The sequence below is a fragment of the Dendrobates tinctorius genome, unplaced genomic scaffold (assembly GCF_039654945.1).
Source record: "Dendrobates tinctorius isolate UK_male_01 unplaced genomic scaffold, ASM3965494v1 ptg000108l, whole genome shotgun sequence".
Lineage (NCBI taxonomy): Eukaryota > Metazoa > Chordata > Amphibia > Anura > Dendrobatidae > Dendrobates > Dendrobates tinctorius.
The window spans coordinates 4284297-4306934 of NW_027361776.1; the positions used below are offsets into that span (position 1 = coordinate 4284297).

The window sequence follows — 22638 nt, forward strand, 5'->3', positions numbered from 1 at the left end:
TGCAATTGTTATTTCTTGTTCTCTAAGAAAACCATATTTGACCTGACTAAATATTTTCTGAATGATTTACATGTATCGCGTGGAACAAAATACAGAGGTCACGTGAAGCAAACTTGGAGTTGCAGATTCAGCTTGATCGTGCATTACAGAAGGCACAAGATCCAAACAGTAATGGGAATTCATTGTTTGCAGAGGTATGTTTTATCTTCAGCTCTATTAAATATGAAGTCAATCAATAATTTCAAGAAGTCTGTATTGATTCCTTAGTTATATGTGGAACATTTGAATCAAATTTACGGATTTTAACTTTTTTTTCATTTGTATATTTAATTTTCTTTTTAAAATAGCCTTGTTGTGTCTGTGTTGGAGGCTCCAAATACCATAGTTTTTGCTGGAAAACCGCACTGCAGTGATTATTTTTTTTTGCTTTTCAAAATAATTAACCTTTCTTCTGAACTAACTCAACTAAACCAGGATGTAGGATCATTTTGTTTGTACCTGATAAAACATCAAAGATATGAACAGAGTCAAAAATAATCTGCACATAGTAGTGAAACTACAATCTGTAGTTATCTGCTGTTAGCACTTGTTTCTGTGGTGTTTAGTGCAGTATCTTCTTGCTTTACTGCACATTATAAATTGAAAATAAAGCTAGTGGTTATGAAAAGAACACAGATGAAACTTGGAGGGCATGATAGATACATATGAATAGTAAACTTGTCATGTTTCTGTCCCTGGTGGTTTATTTTTTTTTTTTTGCTCCTTATTTTAAAGGAAACCTGTCAGCTGGATTGTGCAGAGTAACCTACAGACAGTGTCAGATTTGCACCGTTATACTGATTTAATCTTGGTGGAGACATTTTTTTTCATCTATCAAAATGGTACCGGCGGTGCCTGTTCAGTAGCATCTATCGGATCGCTGATAGATGTTATTGCGCAAGCGCTTCTGGTGCCATTTTGAGAATCTTTTTTTTTTTTTTTCCCCTGAAGAAATTTAGATCCCTAAATAAAATAATTTAAATGGATATTATAGATGTGATGATGCTACAGAGCAGGTACCTGCCTGCTGAATGTGTTTTTTTTTTTTTTTTTTTAAATCCTATTACATTGAGCATGTAAAATAGAGGGCAGGTTAGTGAGGGATCAGTGATCTGTCATAAGCCATACAGTGATCTGTAAGCAGAGCACCACATGAAGACCCTCCACAGGCTGCCCCAGATCAAGAGAATCTCATTAAGTGAAAGCTGAAAATAAAGATTAAACAACTACAAGATGGATTTCTTCAACCCAGGTATTATTTTAATCGGTATAACAGCTCTAACCTGACACTGTCTGTAGGTTACTGAGCACAATCCTGCTGACAGGTCTCTTTTAGCCTTATAACAACCATGCGTTTTGAATCTACATTGCTCGTTAACCAGGTTTATTCCCACACCATTATAAATTACTGTACTGAATTTAATTTCCAAATTGCCTCTTCAGAGAGAAAGAGGACTTGAACTCTATAGCGCCACCTGTTGGTAGTAGCATTCCTTCAAGTTTCAATCAACCCTTTAACGAGTCTTGTAATATGACTTAGGATAAAAGCCAAATCAGAATATCAATTTGCAGACACGGTGTTTCGGGCTATTGGCCCTCGTCAGTGCAAAGAAACACCGTGTCTGCAAATTGAGATTCTGATTTGGCTTTTATCCTATGTCATATTACTAACTTGTTAAAGGGTTGATTGTGACTTGTAGGATTGCTACTACCAACAGGTGGCACTATAGAGTTCAAGTCCTCTTTTGCTCTGAAGAAGCAATTTGCATATTAAATTTCCCAGAGGAGTATTGCACGGCGAATAAGCCTCCTTGCCTTGTCAAGCCAGAGCTGTTATGTCACTCTCCACAAGGAGAGACCTTACCTGTTAGACCTCTGTGCTGAATTTAAGCACCGATTGAAACTATAATTGGGAGCAGGTCGGTATACTCTACTATCGAAGACACCTGGAGAATATGACAACACATTATGATTTCTTGTCAGTTATGTAGTGCTGAGTGAATGTCTATATTAGTGAGTTGGTGCAAATCTATTCACGTTGTATAGTCCTTTGGCCAAAACAGGACCGGAGTCGTGAGAAATGCCTCTTTCCAGGACGCCCCTCCTGACAGCACCACCAGGAGGTTGTCCTTCTTATCCTTGATAGGGACAGGAACACAGAAGAGGTTAAATAGCCCCTCCCCACCAACCCCTTTTAGGGTTTTTCCTGTCCCTATCAGGGACAGACGCAGAAGAGCGCAGCGGTGCGTGTACCTGTGAGGCCGGCGTGTCACATTGGAGCCCAGTGGCAGGAGCTGCCGGGAGCAGTGCCCTCGCTGGGGGTTCTGGGTGGCGATCCCACCGCAGCAGCGCTGAGACCGCTGGAAGTCTCTCAGCGCTGGAGGTCGAGCTGGTTGCTCCCCGTCATGCGCATCCCCTTGGAGGGCTCTGCGCTGCAGCAGCTGCTGGTCCTGGCTGCAGGACGCCGGCGCCTCGGGTCCCGGTTTCCGGCGCGCCGCGTCAACGAAGGGGGCGCGCTGGTGACGACTTCAGGGGGCGGAGCCAAGGAAAAACATGGCTGTGCCCAGCGCGACGCCGTCCGGGGCAGCAAGGTATCCCACATGGCCGGCGTCACAGAGATCCTGGCGCCCTGCACAGAGAAAAGCATCGGTAAAGGGTGGGGAGATCCTCGCAGCAGCAGGCATCATCATCAGCAGCTGAGCTCGGAAGGAGGACGAATCAGATGTCTTGAAGCCGGGTAAGTCGACTACTTAAAGACACTCTGATGGACAGCACACTGACTCAGTAGAGATGGAAGGTGGTAGCCGTCCAGACGTCCAGTCCCTAGAGCCAGACCCGGACCATGTGAGTAGAAGGGTACCAGGGTCCCTTAAGGGTCTCCATACACAGACATACAGGACCCGCTTCCCTATATATTTTTCAGGTCAAGGAGGCACCTAAGCAGTCCACCTCGACCACCAGGAAAAAACCTAGCAAGTGCCCCCTATGCTCGGCCAAGCTCCCGTCAGGACATACAAAGAACTTATGTCTGGACTGTATATCAGGACTCCTAAGACAAGAACAGTCCTCTCTCTTGGACTATATGAGGTCCGTAATACGAGAGGAGGTGCAGTCCACGGTCGCAGCGCTGGTACCGACACAATCCCCTCGCCCGAAGAGGCCCAGATGGGAGCTAGAGCAGACTTCGGAGGAAGGAGAGGTGTCAGACTACTCTGATCCTGACTCCGGCGAAGATTCCTCGGCAACTCGCCCGGAAGAAAGGAAGAGATAACTTTTTTTTCTGCGGAAGATACGGACACACTCCTACAAGCAGTCCGAGATACAATGAAAGTAGAAGATTCTACGGAACCACGGACAACCCAAGATGAGATGTTCGGAGGGCTGAGAGCCCGTAGAAATACTGTATTCCCGGTTAATAAACATATAACGGCGATGATATTAGAAGAGTGGGAAGAATCGGGAAAGAAACTAATACTCCCAAAAGACTTTAGGTACCGTCTTCCCTTTGATCCAGAAGAAACAAAAGTGTGGGAGACAGTTCCGAAGATCGACATACCTGTAGCCAGAGTGTCAAAGAAAGCTGCTATTCCCTTTGAGGATTCATCCGGCCTAAAAGATCCGATGGACAAGAGATCAGAGGACCTCCTCAAGAAAGCCTGGGAAGCATCAGCACCCATTATGAAGGCTAACATAGCAGCCACCTCGGTAGCCCGATCAATGACCTTATGGGTGGGGAAATTAGAGGATCAAATTAGAGACAGAACCCCCAGAGAGGAGATCTTAAAATCACTACCTCTCCTGAGAATGGCTACTGGCTTCGGCGGAATCAGTCCGGTTTGCCGCAAGAAATAATGTCTTATCTAATTCAGCAAGGCGGGCGCTGTGGCTGAGATCCTGGACTGGAGACACTCAGTCAAAGAACAAACTGTGTTCTATACCCTTCTCTGGGCTCCACGTTTTCGGGCCCGTATTAGATGAGCTGCTAGAGAAAGCTTCCGACAAAAAGGGCTTTCCGGAGGAAAGGCCTAAACGAACGCCTTTTTTTCGGAGGACCCACTCCCATCCCAGACAGGACTATAGGGGAAAAGGGAAGTCCGGTAGTTGGAGCTACCTGAAAGGAGGAAGAAGGAGAAGTTCCCCTCAAGAGCACAAGGCAAGACCTACCAGGGAATGACGCCAGGAAGATAGGAGGGAGACTCTGTTACTTCCAAAATATCTGGAAGGATATTACCCAAAACCAGTGGGTTCGGAATACGGTCGCAGAGGGTTACAGAATAGAGTTCACTGAGCGACCGCCCAGAAGATACTGTGTAACCCAGACCCAGTCTCAAGTGACCCACCAAAGACTATTAAAGGACATACAGGACCTGATAGGGTTAGGGGCCATAACCTGAGTTCCCCATACTCAGAGGTTTCAGGGTCACTACTCAACTTTATTCTCCATAAAGAAACCAGGAGGAGAATACCGGACCATAATAAATGTAAAGCTGTTAAATCGGTGGGTGACCTACCAAAGATTCAAGTTGGAATCTCTGAAAGCAGCTATACCATTAATAAAAAAAAGTAAAGAAAGTGTAGTCAGCTTACCCTTCTGCAAAGCAATCCCCAAGCCTGCCAACGCCCAGCACGGACTGTGGTGAGCATCCACATGAATTAGGAGCAAGAGGAAGAAAAAAAGTGATCCAGCTGGAGACTGAAGTGGCTGCAATTTACAAAGCTTTATTGGACAACTTAAAAATATGTTGGTTCTTTAAAAATTTCTTATAGCAAACACCAAGCACACCAGTGAAGAAGATCACTGGTGTGCTTGGTGTTTGCTATAAGAAATTTTAAAGCTTTGTAAATTGCAGCCGCCTCCGTCTCCAGCTGGATCACTTTTTTTCTTCCTCTTAATAAAAAAGGACTCTGTCATGTGCACCCTAGATCTAAAAAGTGCCTACTATCATGTGCCCATCCACAGATCTCACCAAAAATTCCTCAAGTTCGCCATAAAAGAGCACGGGAGAATACAACATTACCAGTTCTGTTGCTTGCTGTTTGGACTCGCTTCAGCGCCCCGTATCTTTAAAAAGCTCATGGCAGAAATCATGGCCCATCTAAGGGAAAGAAATACCCTTTATCATACCATACTTGGACGACCTGCTGCTAATGGCAGACTCTCCACAACAGATGGAGCAAGACCTTACATCCACCATATCGGTCCTACAGAGCCTAGGGTGGGTAATAAATTGGAAGAAGTCCAGCTTAAGACCAGAAAGAGAAAAGCTGTTTCTGGGAGTCATACTGAACTCAGAGGAAGAATGTTCCTTTCTTCCTCTACACAAACAGCAGGCAATCACACAGGAGGTCCAGAGACTCGATTACATCTTCATAAGGAGAGCCATGAGAATCCTGGGTCTCATGACTTCATGTATCTCCAGTGTACAATAGAGCCAGTTCCACTCAAGAATACTGCAAAGAGAGGTCTTAGCGACCTGGGACAGCAAGGAAACATCGCTAGATAAGAACATGACACTTTCCAAGAAAGGAAAGCAGTCCCTTTCCTGGTGGACAAACACACAAAATCTCGGGAAAGGGAGACCCTGGAGACTGTTGCCATGTACAAACATCACTACCGACGCCAGTCTCAGAGGCTGGGGGGGCTCACATGGAAGGTCGATACCTCCAGGGGACATGTGGCCCATCAGTACGCAACCGGTCCTTGAATTACAGAGAGCTCAGGGCAGTCTGGGAGTCGCTAAAAACATGTCAAGAAGAATTGAAGGGTCAGAATGTCAGGATCTTCTTGGACACCTCGACTACATTTGCCTTCCTTCAACATCAGGGAGGCCCCAGATACCATAACCTTCAGGACCTAGCGCACAAGATCTTTTGTTGGGCGGAACAGACAATAGCCTCAGTTGCGGCAGTCCATCTGAAGGGATCCAGAAATCAGGTTGCTGACTTCCTGAGCAGAGAAAAGATCCAGTCGTCAGAGTGGTCATTAAGCGAGGAGGTCTTCACACAGCTGTGCCAACATTGGGGGACTCCAGAGGTCGACTTATTCGCCACAAGAAAAAACTCAAAAGCAAAGAGGTTCTTTTCTCTCAACCCGGCAGACAACCCAATAGGAGTAGACACGTTATCCCAAGAATGGAACATAAAGCTCGCTTACGCCTTCCCGCCACTCCCTCTTGTTCCAAGAGTCCTAGAAAGATCCAGGAAAGCAGAGCATCAGTAATATTGATTGTTCCTTACTGGCCCAGGAGAAGCTGGTTCTCCTTACTGAAATGGATGGCACATGAAGACCCGATACTATTACCAGCAAGACGCGACCTGTTAACCCAGGGTCCCTTGGTTCATCAGAGACCCGAGATGCTACAACTATCGGCCTGCATTCTGAAGCAGAGATCCTAAAACCAAAAGGACTCTCTAATTTGGTTATAGTTACTTTGGAGAATAGTAGAAAACCGGTAACCTCGGCTATATACCGAAAGATCTGGAAGAAATTCTGTTCTCAATGTGAGGGGCCAGTATCAGTCATCCGGGGTCCGGATATCCCGCAGATCCTAGACTTTCTCCAGGCGGGCTTTGATAAAGGGCTAAGGCCTAGTACTCTCAAAGTACAGGTGGTGGCCTTAAGCTCTTACTTCGACTTCCCTCTAGCCAAGCATCCATGGGTAACGAGGTTCATAAAAGCCACTCAGAGGATGAGACCCACAATCCGTAGCTCGATACCACCTTGGGATCTTAGCTTGGTCCTAAATGAGCTGCGCAAAGACCCGTATGAACCGCTAGAACAGGCCCCCTTAAGATCAATGACATTTAAAGCCCTATTTCTAGTGGCAATAACTACGGCTAGGCGCATAGGGGAGATTCAGGCCCTCTCTATAGAGCATCCATATTTGAAGATCCAGGAAGACTGCATCATCTTAAAATTAAATCCAGCCTTTCTTCCCAAAGTGGTTACAGACTTCCACCGGAGCCAGGAAATTGTACTGCCAGCCTTCTGCCAGAATTACAACAACCTCTTGGACGTTAAAAGAGCCGTCCTCCAATACTTACAGGTTACAAAAGGCTGGAGAGTAGACTCTAACCTCTTCATCCAGATGGCAGGCAAAAACAAAGGGAAGAAGGCATCAAAAGCTACCCTGGCTAGATGGTTGAAGTCAACTATCAGTGCAGCATATGTGTCGGCAGGAGAGACTCCACCAGAAAACCTTAGGGCCCATTCTCTAAGAGCAGTTTCTGCCTCGTGGGCAGAGAGCGCGGGAGCATCTATGGACCAGATATGCAAGGCCGCAATCTGGTCTAAATTTAATACCTTTTGCAGACATTATAAGTTGAATGTAATGGCAAATCCTCAGACAGGGTTTGGGAGGAAAGTCCTCCAAGCTATAATCCCGCCCTAGTTGGAGTAATTTGGTAATTCTCCTGGTGGTACTGTCAGGAGGGACGTCCTGGAAAGTAGGAATTAGTCCTACCAATAATGGTATTTCCAGGGGCGTCCATCATGACAGCACCCCTTATATACCCTCCCTTGGATTTCCTATCTGATATGTGAGGTAACATGTATGGTAGGAAGTTCAATAAAATTGCGTTGCATCAATCCTGGTGTGGTACTTAGAAAATCACTGAAGGGGTTGGTGGGGAGGGGTTGTTTTACCTCTTCTGTGTTCCTGTCCCTATCAAGGATGAGAAGGACAACCTCCCGGTGGTGCTGTCATGATGGATGCCTGGAAATACCATTACCGGTAGGACTAATTCCTACTTTCACTATGGTATACGCAACTCTTTTGATTATCTGGTCTGGCATGAAGACGTTGTGGCCTGATGCTTCAAAGATTTATTCATTGTATGTATACATAATTTATAATATAGTGTGTGTAAAAATACTTGTGCACTTTACACACTGAGTTCTGTTATGTCAGAGGAAAGACTCATTCAATTGTCTGATGCATGGACATCTGAAGTCTGAGGCTTTACTGCAAAGCACTACAGAGGAGATGACTTTGTCACTGTTTTCTGCATTCTGTTCATTGACGTTAAATGTATGTCACGGACATCTGAATTAGACTTTACATTAGAAGTGGGGAACCTTTTTTTCTGCCAAGGGCCATTTGGATATTCATGCAATTATTTGCAAGACAGAAAATTATCAACTAAAAGTTGATCCTGCTATATTTGGTCAAGCATTTAATTAACTCACCCCTAATGTGATTGCTGGAGCTGCTTTTTTTGATTAGGCATGTGAAGTTGGATGGTACTGGTGATATTTGTACGGTCAACTGATTTCTAGGTTTGCGTTGGTCTGGAGCACCTCTATGCGATATGTTTCGTAAAGAACTCATAGCAAATTGTTTTGATCACAGATGTATGTTTCACTCCACATCTCCTCAAAGTGGGAAATTCATTGCAGCTCACTTAAAGTTTATAGAACTCGAGCGGTGGGGATCTGCTGTATGATAACATAGGAGACACTGCAGTATACACTGTATAGCATACATCAAGACTGCTGTAAAAACCACACAGAATACATTGAGACTGCTGTATACATCACTTTGGAGACATTGAGATTACCATATGATCATTGATAGGGATCAAAAACGCTCTCCTTGAATTTTCTAAGATTTCATATTACAAGCTAAACGAAGGAAAATCGGTTCTCTTCTCGGTTAATGTTCCACCATCTGTTAGAAATAGAATCTCCTCCCTTGTCCCATATACTTGGGCCCGGGAAGGCTTATCGTACCTAGGTCTAAGGATTTGTAAACTTTCCAATATTGTCAAACAGAATTTTAATACTCTGCTTGATTCCATTCGAAAGGACATAGACAATCAAATACATTTACCCCTTTCCTGGATGGCGCGCATTCAGATAGTTAAGATGATGTTCCTAACAAAAATTATTTTTGGGGAAAGTGGGGGGTGCGTCTTATAATCCGAATCTGTGTGCTGTAGACGAGGGGGGGTGGCTCTGGCGTGGTGTCAGGGGGTTGGGGTGGGCTGGCTGCGGGCTGCAGAGACAGCGGGAGGTCACGTGCTCCCGCTCATTAGCCTCATGTAATATTCACTGCACCCGCTGTCCATCACCTCGGTGCTGAAGCCGCGCCGAGTTGGTTGACAGGGGAGCGGCGCATATTGCATGTGCCTGAACTCTCCCTGCCTCCCATCCTGGATATGCCCCCCTGTGCTGCTGGCACGCACATGATAAAATAACAAACACAACTCACCTTCCGATGATGGCTCCGTGCTCCCAGCTCCCCCCCGTGGCTCTTCCTTTGTCTGTGCCGACATCCGATCATGTGATCAGCACAGCACAGTGTCACATGATCTGATGCCCGGGAAACAGGAAGCGCAACCGAGGAGCTGGGAGCGCGAAGCCATCATTAGAAGGTGTTAAGTATTTGATATTTTATCATGTGCGTGCCAGCAGCACAGGAGGGCATATCCAGGATGGGATGGGGGGGCATGTGCTTGCCAGCAGCACAGGGGGGCATATCCAGATGGGATGGGGAGTGGCATGTGCGTGCCAGCAGCACAGGGGGGCATATCCAGGATGGGATGGGGGGGACCTGTGTGTGCCAGCAGCACATGGTGGCATATCCAGGATGAGATGGGGGGACCATGTGCGTGCCAGCAGCACAGGGGGGCAAATCCAGGATGGGATGGGGGGCCATGTGCATTTCAGCAGCACAGGGGGGCATATCCAGGATGGGATGGGTGGGCCATATGCGTGCCAGCGGCACAGGGGGGCATATGCAGCACAGTGGGGGGCATATGCCAGGATGGGAGTTTAATAGATACCAGGATGATGGACGTATATATGAGCACATATCAGGAAGAATTTTGGCTCACTCCTCTTTACAGATCATCTCTAAATCATTAAGATTTTGAGGCTGTTGCTTGGCAACTTGAAGCTTCAACTCCCTCCGTAAGTTTTCTATGATATTAAGGTCTGGAGACTGGCTAGGCCACTCCATGACCTTAATGTGCTTCTTTTTGAGCCACTCCTTTGTTGCCTTGGCTGTATGTTTTGGGTCATTGTCTTGATGGAAGACCCAGCCATGACCCATTTTTTATGTCTTGGCGGAGGGAAGGAAGTTGTCACTCAGGATTTTATGGTACATGGCTCCATCCATTCTCCCATTGATGCAGTGAAGTAGTTCTGTACCCTTAGCAGAGAAACACCCCCAAAACTTAATGTTTCCCCCTCCATGCTTAACAGTGGGGACTGTGTTCAATAGGTCACAGACAGCATTTCTCTTCCTCCAAACATGGCGAGTTGAGTTAATGCCAAAGACCTCAATTTTTGTCTCACTTGTCCACAGCACCTTCTCCCAATCACTCACAGAATTATCCAAGTGTTCATTGGCAAACTTCAGAGGGGCCTGCACATGTGCCTTCTTGAGCATGGGGACCTTGCAGGCACTGTGGGATTTTAAACCCTTACAGCGTAATGTTACTAATGGTTTTCTTGCGGGGGGGCTCTGCCGACATTTTGTGAAAGGCCAGAGCCCTCGCAGTTCTGTGGTTTCCTGTGCAGTGGACTCTGGGAAAATGGCCACCGGGGGGGGGGGGGGGGCAGCGCATGCGCAGATGGAAATCTTGGCACCAAGATCTCGGGAGATAAGATCTCAGCGCTGAAGTCTTATCTCCCGAGACCTTGTTGCAGAGATCTCCATCTGCGCATGCACTCCCCCCCTCGGCGGCCATTTTCCCGGAGTCCACCGCACAGGAAACCACGGAACTGCGAGAGCTGTGGCCTTTCACAAAATGTTGGCAGAGCCCCCTGCAGCACCGCTGGACACAGCGCAACAGCAGCAGCACCGGACACCCGCTGAGGTGAGCCGATAACATATATCTACATTATATGATTCACCCCCATTTCCCCCCCCCCCAAATTTTGGGGGAAAAAGTGCGTCTCATAATCTGAAAAATACAGTACTTTCCTTTCACAAAAATTTTCCTTTAAACCTAATTTTTTTTAATTTTGCAAGAGTAACAGGAGAAAATGGGCAATACATCAATACATTTTGTTGTGCAATTTGTCTTGAGCATGCTGATACCCCTTATATGGGGGAAATCTACTGTTTGGGCACACGGCAGGACTCATAAGAGAAGGAGCGCCATTTCACTTTTTGAATGTAAAATTTGCTGGCATATTTAGTGGCCGCCATGTCGCGTTTGGAGAGCCCCTGATGTGTCTAAACAGTGGAAACCCCTATTAAGTGACACTATTTTGGAAACTAGACCCCTTAGGGAACTTATAGATATGTATTGAGCACCTTGAACTCACAGGTGCATCACAGAAGTTTATAACGTAAATCCTTGAAAATAAAAAAAATTACATTTCTCCCAGATAAATCTTTTTTAGCTCCAAATTTTGCATTTTCATAAGGGTAACATGAGAAATTGTTCCATACAATTTGTTGTTCACTTTCTCCTGAGTGCACAGATGCACAATATGTGGAGGAAAACAACTATTTGGGTGCTCAGCAGGGCTTGGAAGGAAAGTAGTGTGCCATTTCACTTTTGGAATGTAAAATTTGCAGGCATATTTAGTGGCCGCCATGTTGTGTTTGGAGAGCCCCTGATGTGCTTAAACAGTGGAAACCCCCAACATGTGATACCATTTTGGAAATTAGACCCCTTTTCTAGATGTGTATTGAGCACCGTGAACCCCAGGTGCTTCACAGAAGTTTATAAAATTAAGCCATGAAAACAAAATCTTTTTTAGGTACAAATTTTGTATTTCACAAGGGCAAAAGGAGAAAATGGACACCAAAGTATTTTGTGCAATTTCTCTTGTTCACCTCATATGTGGTCGAAAACTACTTTTAAGGCACAGTGCAAAGCTCAGAAGGGAAGAAATGCCATATTACAGTGCAGATTTTTCTGCACTTGTTTGAGGGTGCCATGTTACATTGTCAGAGCCTCTAAAAGTGATCCTATTTTACCAATTAAACCTCTCAATGATTTAGGGTGCAGTGATTATATTGACACCACAGGTGTTTCACAAACTTTAATACCATTGAGCAATGAAGAAAAAATAATTTGCATTTTTACCACCAACATTGTGTGTTGGCCCCAAGTTTTATATTTTCACACTGGAAAATGGATAAAAATAGCACCAGAATTTGTCCCACAATTTCTATTGAATATAGGAATACCCCGTATGTGGCTGTACAGTACTTACTTTGCCATACGGAGTGACTCGGGATGGACAGAGCGCTATTTTCCTCCTGGAGCGCAGTTTTCATAGACTAGTTTGCGAACTCCATAAAAAGAGCCCCTTAGTGCTAGAAAAGCAGAATCTCCCCTTATGTGACCCAATTTTGGAAGTGATAACCGTTTGGGAATTTATCTACAGATGTAGTGATGATTTTGACTCCATAGGTGTTTTCCAAACAAGCGGCGATGGATGATGCCGAGTGAAAATTGAGTACTGCCGTTGTTGTGACCACTACACTGTAGGGGCCAGTATGTTGCAGTCACCAGTACATTATGCCCAGCTCCTGCTTCTGGAGTAATGCACCTGCAATTTAGGCGGGCTATCATCACTACAGAAATGCCAAACATGTAGGCACTAAATGTGGTTTAGGCACACGGGGGCTCAGAAGGAAGGGGGGGATTTGGGAGTGGAAAATTTGCTGAATTTCTTTTGGGGGGCCAGGAGCCATTTATCTTTTCCAGAGCTTTTGTGCTACCGGTAACGTGGAATCCCCCTATGTTTAGGTTAACAGGTGACAGACCTGAGTAGGGACTTGCTTTTTTTGTGGATTGAGTTGAAGCTTTTATTGGGAACATTTTGCATAACATTTTGGTTCACAATTATCCTGTGCTCTACGCTGAGCACTTACTTTTGGGTTTCCATCTGAATCTCTGAGGGACGTGATAGAGGAAACCCTGAGAGAACCATTCACTATAATGAGGCAGCAGAGTTACTCTGGACTCCATCTGGTCTCTGTTTTGCAGTGTTCTTCTTTTCAGGAGTGCACAAAGCTGTGGCCGATGGCACTTTCATGCAATCCTAAAAAGACGTCTGCTCTTTGCTGGTCTCAGCGTGACAAAGCGTCCGGGAGGCACATCCGGATGTGGCATGCTGGTAGAAAATGGCAGCGCCCGGGCACTCAGGATGACATGCCTGGTGGGGTTTTGCGCGGGGGAGGGCAATCGTCAGGACTGGAAGAGATGCCCCATAAGATGGTGCTGACTCTCCTCTTCTTAAGGGCGAGCAGCAGAACCGGATGCTGCTTAGGCTCCAGATCATCTTGACTGGTTACCATGGATCAAGGCAATCATCAGCAGCACCCAACAGCTGACCATCAACAAGGGAGGCAGCCATTCGAATTACAGGAGGTACAGTTGTCCCAGCCAGAAGAGCAGAGCATCTCAAGACTCTTCGATATTCAGAGAGGATGCGTTACTTGTCCCGCCACAGCCTCCATATCCCCAGTTCCCTTAAGTGACAGAGGATGGTGATTGATCTTCGTGTATGCCACCATTTGTTAATTGGCTCCTTATTGAGAGGCCTAGGAAACCTATCACTTGGAAGAGAAACTGAGTGTGCGCTATGCAAAATCCTGCTAGCTGTAGACTGGCAGAAGGATCTCTGCTTCAACTGCATCCACAGGGACCGTTAGTGAGGAGACCCCTTACTCTGCAGCATGCCTTCAGTCCATTATTAGATCTGAAGTGGAGGGCTCCCTAAAAACACTATTTAAAGAAGGGAAGAAAAAACTTAAGGTGGCTTCTTATAACTCTGACTGCTCTCCAAAGTCATTGGAGGGACAATACCATACTGAGTCCTCGTCCTTACCCTCGGACAGTGACATGGTAGGCAGACCGTGTTTTCCAGTAGAGGACATGAATAAACTGCTTAAAGCTATTAGATCAACTATTGTACTAAAAGACGAGAAAGCACTTTTTAATCCCTTGAGGGCGTGATGTTTGGAGGGTTAGAGGAGAAGAAGAAACGCACCATCCCGGTCAATGCTAAAAATCTAGGCACTCATTAGCAGAGAGTGGAGAAGACCGGAGAAGTCTGGTGCTTTGTTCTCATCCTCAAAAAAGAAATATCCTTTGAGGAAAAAGATGCAGAGTTATGAGATAAGGTCCCAAGGATCGATGGCACCGTGTCTAGGTCATAGAAGAGGTTAGCACTACACTCTGAAGATTCAGGGGTACTCGGGGACCCATTGGATAAGAAGGCGGAAACTTTTCCAAGTGGCAGCAGGAGGTCTGAAACAATTGCCGTAACTTGTACCGCACATTTCCTTCTGATTTGACTGCAACAGCTTAACAGGAATAGCTTAAAGGCCCCGTCACACACAGCAATCTCGCTAGCGAGGTCGCTGATTTTGTGACGCCATAGCGATCTCACCAGCGAGATCGCTTTGTGTGACGGGGATCAGCGACCGCCCCCACCGCCGGGTATCGCTGATCGTGCACTATTGTGCACGGCCGTTTTTTGATCACTGGTCTCCCGCTGGCCAGCGCGCATCGCTGCGTGTGGCAGCGGGAGCCAACGATCAGCGACGCTCCCAGCGCTCTAATCAGGCGCTGGGAGCTGGTCTCTAAGGTAAATATCGGGTTACTAAGCGGCGTGCGTCACTTAGTTACCCAATGTGTACCTTAGAAACCAGCGTCCTCGCTAGTGCTAATCACTGGTGAAGCTGCCTGTTTGGCAGCTCACCAGCGATCCTGACAAGGTTGTATCGTTGTCGGGATCGCTGGTGCATTGTTTAGTGTAACGGGGCCTTAAGTCCAAAACACCAAGAGATGGGATCTTGTTCAACATGCCTCTGTTACACGGAGCCGCAGCATTCTTATTCATGGTTTAGGTAAGTCTAATCTCAAAATATTTACTCAGCAGTCTACACCACTACTGTTGTGTATTAAACCCCCAGGAAGAAGCACGGGCGAAACGCGCGTTGGGGTGCGGGGAAGCAGCTTCCTACTCTATGCCTAACTCCACTGTGCACACTGCTTAGGTAATATGTATTTGGGCATTCATTCATCACATTTATTTTCATGCTTCTTGTCATTTTAACCTGCATACATGAGAGGCTGTGGTAGCGCTGTAGCAGCAATGGCTGCATATATTGCATATTGTGGGTGATTAGAATCCACATATGTGTAAGGCTATGGTGGTGTAGCAGCAGCAGCAGCAATAGCTGATTAATGAATAGTTATTTAATGGTGTGAATTGTGTGTTAGATTCTATTCAAATCAAGGCAGTATATTTCATTCACATCTATGCAGGTTTTTGCATGCAATTTTCTACAGCCATTTAGCCCTGTTGTATCTAATTAAAGATACTAAGTATATTGTGGGGCATATTATATGTGTAAAGCTATGGTGGTGTAGCAGCAGCAACAGCTGTTTAATGAATAGTCATTCAATGGTGTGAATTATGTGTTAGATTCTATTCACATTAAGGCAGTAAATTTTATTCACATCTATGCAGGTTTTTGCATGCAATTTTCTGCAGCCATGTGTAAGGCTATGGTGGTGTAGCAGCTGCAACAGCTGACTAATGAATAGTCATTCAATGGTGTGAATTATGTGTTAGATTCTATTCATATTAAGGCAGTAAATTTTATTCACATCTATGCAGGTTTTTGCATGCAATTTTCTGCAGCCATGTGTAAGGCTATGGTGGTGTAGCAGCAGCAACAGCTGATTAATGAATAGTTATTCAATGGTGTGAATTGTGTGTTAGATTCTATTCACATTAAGGCAGTAAATTTTATTCACATCTATGCATGATTTTCGCATGCAATTTTCTACAGCCATGCTATGGTGGTGTAGCAGCAGGAACAGCTGATTAATTAATAGTTATTCAATGGTGTGAATTATGTGTTAGATTCTATTCAAATTAAGGCAGTAAATTTTATTCACACCTATGCAGGTTTTTTGCATGCAATTTTCTATAGTTTTATTAAAAATGTATCTAATCAATAAATACTAAGTATATTGTTGGGCATATTATATTCAGGATACTGTAGTCATTTTCTTTACATTTTGACTCATTATATAATTGAATTTGTATCCTTTTGCTGTTTCTCCTTCCTATAAGTGTTGGTTTGAGGCAATGGTTTTATGGTTGTTTGTCAATTAATGTTTAATAAAACATGTATTTTATGAAATGAGTGACACTCTTGGTTATTGGGTCACCTGACAGTGACATAACCTTTGTGATATATATATGTGTATTAAAACAGTCTAAGGCTGGTTTTACACTTGCGTTTTTTTGTGTTTTTTTAGCGCAAAAAAAGCATGCGTTTTTTCCCCTATACTTTAACATGGGTGCGCATAGGTGCACATACATATGCGTTTGTATGCGCATGCGTTTTTTTGCATTGTGCGCTCGGGCACACAAAATGCATCCTGTTGCATTTTTTGTGCGTCCGACTTGCCCCCCAAAAATGCATGCGCACGCAATGCATTTTTTTTTACAGCAAAACACCCATTATAATCTATGGGTGCGCATACGCGCGCATTGTAATGCGCACGTATGCGCAAAAAAAGCATGCTTTTTAAAAAAAAAGCACCAAAACCCGCAAAAAAAACGCACACAAACGCATGATGCGTTTTTTCATGCGTTTGTGTGTGCAAAAAACGCGCAGCAAAAAAACGCAAGTGTGAAAGTAGCCTAAGTAAAATTTTATAAGTGAAAGTAAGTGAATTTCAGGCAATAGCAGTTTGTAAGTGTTGATGAGTAATATCAGTTGATTTGCAGCAACTAGGGAATCTGTGTATTCGGCCACTGTGAAAGTGAGTGGAGCGGAGGGTGAGCATGCGCGGTAGCTAGCACTTCCATTCACTGTCCCAGCTTACATCCTGGACAATAAAATTTGGTTGCCCTGCACTCAGCCTTTCTACAATCGGCAAACTTTGTGGCTGTAACCCCTCGCTCAGTCATTAGCATAGGTTGCTAATGGCAAAAGAGAAGGTACACAGTGATTCACTCATCCCTAGCAGCAATGTATCCAACTGTAATAAAATGTAATTTTATGTTTGAGATTTACTTTTTTCAAACAAAAAAAAAATGTTTGGGAAAATTTGGAATGTTTTTTTAACAATATATTTTTATTTGGTTTTAAGAAAATAACAACAAACAGTGTATACAATACTAGACTGACAAACATTGAAGTCTACATAGGGATTAAACCTACAGAAAATGAAATCTGTTGAATACAGCCCTGTATGTTATGTTGTATTTTATTTTCTGTAGGTTTAATCCCTTTGTATTACACGATTAAGGATTATTCATCAATGACTAATATTAAATTAGAACAATATTTTTTGGATGATTAGACCAACTCTTCCAATTAACATTGAAAACTTGTAACATTATTTTTGTGTGCTATCAATTATCAAAACCACAAGTTTTATTTATTTATAGTATTTTCTCTTCGTTGGCAGTAATTCCAGGGGACTTCCAATATCTTCTAATCGCTACTTTTGTAGCTAGAAGAATGTGAGGCAATTACTGTATATACTCAAGTATAAGCCAACCAGAGTAGAAGCCGAGGCCACTAATTTTGCCAAAAAAAACTGAAAAAAACTTAACTAGAGTATAAGCCGAGCAACTACTGTTAAATTTCAAAAATAAAAATAGATACCATTAAAAGTTGAATTAATTGAGACATCAGTAGGTTAAATGTTTTTTTGCCCCATATGCTGCTCCATAAAAGTTATGGCCCAATAAGATGATCCATAGAATATGCCCCATATTCTGCTCCATAAAGGTTTTGGCCCCATAAAATGCTTCATAGAATATGCTCCATATGCTGCTCCATAAAGGTCATGGCCCCATAAGATGCCCCATATGCTGCTGATGATGCTGCGATAAAAAAGACATACTCGCCTCTTATCGCTGGGGACCAGGTGCCGGTGTCCTGAGCAGGCAGTGACACCAGCACACTATGGAGTCCAGGTGCCAGTGTCACCGCTGGATCAGGCCCCCAGCGCTTGAAATATTCACCTGTCCCCATTCCACCGCCGCGCGCCGCTGTGTCTTCCGGGTCTCTGCAATGACTGTTCAGGCAGAGGGCACGCACTTAACCATGTCATCGTGCCCTCTGACCTGAACGTCACAGCCAGAGGACGACGCGTAAGACATAGCGGCGCGCAGCAGTGGAACGGGACAGGTGAATATCGCATATGCTCCCCCCATCCTCCTCGTCATACTCACCCCCTCCTGGCACAGTCTCTGCAGTCCCTGCTTCTCCGATGGTCTCCGGCAGCTCCTTCCAGTGTTCACCGGTCACGTGGTACCGCTCATTAAAGTAATGAATATGCTCATTGTCACGCTGCCACCACCTGTCTGTCACGCCGCGGCCCCCTGTCACGCCGCAGCCCCCTGAGCCCCGGCATACTTACCAGTCCTTGGCATCCCGGGGCACTAATGCTTGTCACCAGGCTCCGGCTCCTGTCTCTCGTCGGGTGCGCGTGCACACTGGGTTCGGCGGCGCACGCTCACAACACCCCCTGTAATGTCTGCCGCTCCTTCCAGCCTGCTCTATGGCCTGGAGGACCCTGACCCGGAAGTCCCGCCGCGCACTCTGCTTATCAGACCACCTCTTCCTCCCGACTGTGCCTGACATTTGTGCCCCACAAGTGATTCTGGCCTCATGTCTCACTGCGCTCTCTGCCTTTCCTGCAGCTAGCCCTTGTCGCCTAGCCTCAGACCTTACGTCCTCCGTTTTTGCTCTCTTCTAGTGCTTGCCCGCCTGTGTCTCCATCCTGCCCGACCTCCCATGTCTCTGCCGTGTCTTCCAGCCAGTGTCTCCAACCTGCCCGTGCTCTCGTGTCTCCACAGTGTCTGCCAGCCAGTGTCTCTGTCCTGCCCAAACTCCTGTTTGTTTACCCCTGGGTACCAGCTGCCGTGGTGATAGTCTCCCTCGGACCTGCCCTTAGCGCACCCTGTATAGGGGGTGGTCCACCTGGTCACCTCGTCCGAGGAAAGTTTGTTGCCGTGGTTCACCCTTGGAGGTCCTCTAGTTCTCACACTCATATTCATTACTTTAATTAGCGGTACTTTGTGACCGCTGAACACAGGAAGAGCTGCGGTGCCGAAGACCATCTGAGAAGCAGGGACTGCAGAGACCACACCAGGAGGGGGTGAGTATGATCTGACATCCGCGCTCCCCCTCCCCCGCCGACCCCCGGGACAATGACTCGAGTATAAGCCGAGAGGTGGTGGTGGGGGGGGGGACACTTTCAGTCCAAATAAAATGGGATGAAAATCTCGGCTTATACTCGAGTATATACGGTACTCTGCCATTGGAGGGAATATAATTTATATGCAACAAAAGTAGTGTTAAAGAAGGAGTTGGGTTTCATTTTTTTGTGTAGTAGAGAAAAGATCGGATGAAAAGTAAACAACCAGATGGAAGTGATTACTGGATAGCTCCAAAATGTGTGGATTAAAAAACCTTTTTGGCCACAATTACACCAGCAGAGTTGAGTAGAAGAGGGGAACAGACTGAAGCCTCATTGTGGTGTAATACTATCTTGAAACTGTTTTCATATAGGATTCAAGTTAAGAGGCACATTTGAAGGTGAGAGCTGCAAAAACTAGTGAGCTTGTCCATTCACTAATTGAGAATGTCTTATTCAATTCTTTTTCCCACGGTGATTAAATAAGCGAGGTTTTTTTTTTTCCTACTCACAAGTGTTTAACACTGTTTATCTGATAGAAAAAAGTTTTTGGGAGGGAGATTGGAACAGTGCAAAACAAGTATAATAATCTGGGTAATGAGACCATCTAAAAGGCTTCATCACATCCCTCCCATGAAATCTCATATTGGCCTATTTTATTTAGGTCATATTCTAGAGACTGTAATAAAGGAAGATAATTTGATTTATATAAAGTTGATGTAGATATAGTTATTGACGTTCCTAAATATGTAATATGGTTCTGACTCCAATCAAGAGGAACATTCTTTTGTAAACGAGGTAGAACCTCATTTGGGGTGTTTAACCTCTTAACCCCAAAGCTTTTTTCTGTTTTGCGTTTTCGTTTTTCGCTCCCCTCCTTCCCAGAGCTATAACTTTTTTATGTTTCCGTCAATATAGCCATGTAAGGGCAAATTTTTTGCGAGACGAGTTGTACTTTTGAACGACACCACTGGTTACCATGTTGTGTACTAAAAAACGGAAAAAAAATTGCAAGTGCAATGAAATTGCAAAAAAGTGCAATCCCACACTTGTTTTTTTTTTTGGGTTGGATTTTTTGCTAGGTTCAATAAATGCTAAAACTGACCTGCCATTATGATTTTCCAGGTCATTACGAGTTCATAGACACCAAACATGTCTAGATTCTTATTTATCTAAGTAATGAAAAAAATTCCAAACTTTTGTGAAAAAAAAAAAATTGTGCCATTTTCCGATACCCGTAGAATCTCCATTTTTCGTGATCTCGAGTTGGGTGAGGGCTTACTTTTTGCGCGCCGAGCTTACGTTTTTATTGATACTATTTTGGTGCAGATAAAATCTTTTTGTTCACTCGTTATTGCATTTCAATGCAATGTCACGGCGACCAAAAAAAGTAATTCTGGCGTTATGAATTTTTTTCTTGCTACGCCGTTTAGCGATCAGGTTAATCCTTTTTTTTATTGATAGATTGGGCGATAGAACGAGGCGATATCAAATATGTGTATGTTTGATTTTATTTTTGTTTTATTTTGAGTGGGGCGAAAGAGGGGTGATTTGAACTTTTATATATTTTTTTTATTTTTAAAGTACCTTTTTTTTTTACTTTTGCCATGGTTCAATAGTCTCAACAGGAGGCTAGAAGCTGGCACAACTCGATCGACTCAGCTTCATAGAGACGATGAGCAGATCGCCTCTATGTAGATGAATTACTGACTTGCTATGAGTGTCGACCACTGGGTGGCGCTCATAGCAGCTCTGCACTGACAACCATAGAGGTTTCCAGAAGACCTCCGATTGACATGCCGACACATCGGTGACCCACGATCACGTGACGCGGGTCACTGGTGAGCGTATTTCCATCACGATTGCCGGATGCGCTTGTTTTAATGCTGCTGTCAGCGTTTGACAGCGGCATTTAACTAGTTAATAGCTGTGGGTGGATCGTGATTCCACCTGCGACTATTGCGGGCACAAAACAGCCGACATGTCCCAGGAAAGATGTGGGCTCATTGCCGGAGCCCACATCAAAGGCAGGGATACCGACATCGGCGTAATAATATGTCCGATGTCGGTAAGGGCTTAAAGGCAGAATTTGGGATTTTTCATTTATTTTATGACATGTTTCTGAAATGTTTGATTGTCTCTAGGGCTTCCCCAAGTGAGTTCTCTGGCTCCACGAAGATTAAAATCACTTCATCAGCAAGTAATGAAATGCTATGTGAACTTCCTGAAATCTCCATCACCTTTATTCTTTAATTTTGCCTAATGGCCTGTGCCAAAGGTTAAATAGTGAGCACAAACACCAGGGGGTACAGGGGGCATCCCTGTCTTGTTTCGTTTGTTATTAAAAATTCTTCCGATAAGGTGCCATTAGCGTAAACTTTTGCTGAGGGTGTGGAGTAAAGGGCTTTAATGGCATTTAGTATTGAGCCCCCAAACCCCAATTCAATCCATCACCGAGAAGGCAAATGACCAGTTAACCCAGTCAAATACCTTCTCGGCATCCAAAGCCACCAGGACCGCCGGAGCCCTCCTTATGTTTGACATCAATCAAGTCTATGACTCTCCTTGTGTTATCTGCCACCTGTCTCCCTTTTATAAAGCCAGTTTGATCTAATGATATTAATGATGGGAGAATGGGGGCTAGGCATTTAGCATAGATCTTAAGGTCGGTATTTATTATTATTATTTATTTGTATAGCACCATTGATTTCATGGTGCTGTACATGAGAATGGGTTACATACAAATTACAGATATCACTTACAGTAAACAAACAATCACAGACTGATACAGAGGGGAGAAGACCCTGCCATTACGGGCTTACATTCTACAGGTTGGTGGGGAAGGAGACAGTAGGTTTGGGGTTGCAGCAGCTTCGGTGTTGGTCAGGAGGCAGCGGGGTCATTGCAGGCTTTAAGCTTTCTTGAAGAGGTGTGTTTTCAGGTTCTGTCTGAATGATCTGAATGTGGTTGATAGTCCGATGTTTTGGGGCACAGAATTCCAGAGGATGGGGGATATTTGGGAGAAGTCGTGGAGGAGATAAGGAGGTCTTGGGAGGACCGGAGATTACGTGAGGGAAGATATCTGGAGATTAGTTCAGAGATATATGGAGGAGACAGGTTATGGATTTCTTTGTAGGGCAGTATTAGTAATTTGAACTGGATATGCTGAGGGAATGGGAGCCAGCGAAGAGGTTTGCACAGAGAAGTGGAGGAATAGCAAGGAGAGAGATGAATTAGTTGGGCAGAAAAGTAAAGGATGGACTGGAGAGGTGAGGGAGTGTTAGCGGGGAGGCCACAGAAAAGGATGTTGCAGTAGTCGAGGCAGGAGATGATGAGGGCGTGCAAAAGCATTTTAGTTGATTGAGGGTCAAAGAAAGGATGCATTCTGGAGATATTTTGAGTTGGAGGCGACAGGAGGTAGAAAGAGCTTTGGCTGTGCGGTTTGAA

At 44.8% G+C, this 22638-nt stretch overlaps 1 protein-coding gene across 13 annotated transcripts in view; it reads left to right on the forward strand.

Moving 5' to 3' along the window:
- The window catches only part of SPDL1 (spindle apparatus coiled-coil protein 1), a 470586-nt gene that overhangs the window by 181020 nt on the left and 266928 nt on the right, over positions 1 to 22638 (forward strand). For 10 of the 13 annotated variants that reach the window (XM_073589468.1, XM_073589469.1, XM_073589466.1 and 7 more), the window contains one exon: positions 96 to 194. The exons of the other annotated variants lie outside the window; for them this stretch is intronic. In XM_073589468.1, coding sequence (XP_073445569.1) covers positions 96 to 194 — 99 coding nt within the window. The remainder of the gene's footprint in view (positions 1 to 95; positions 195 to 22638) is intronic. 13 annotated transcript variants of the gene reach the window in all.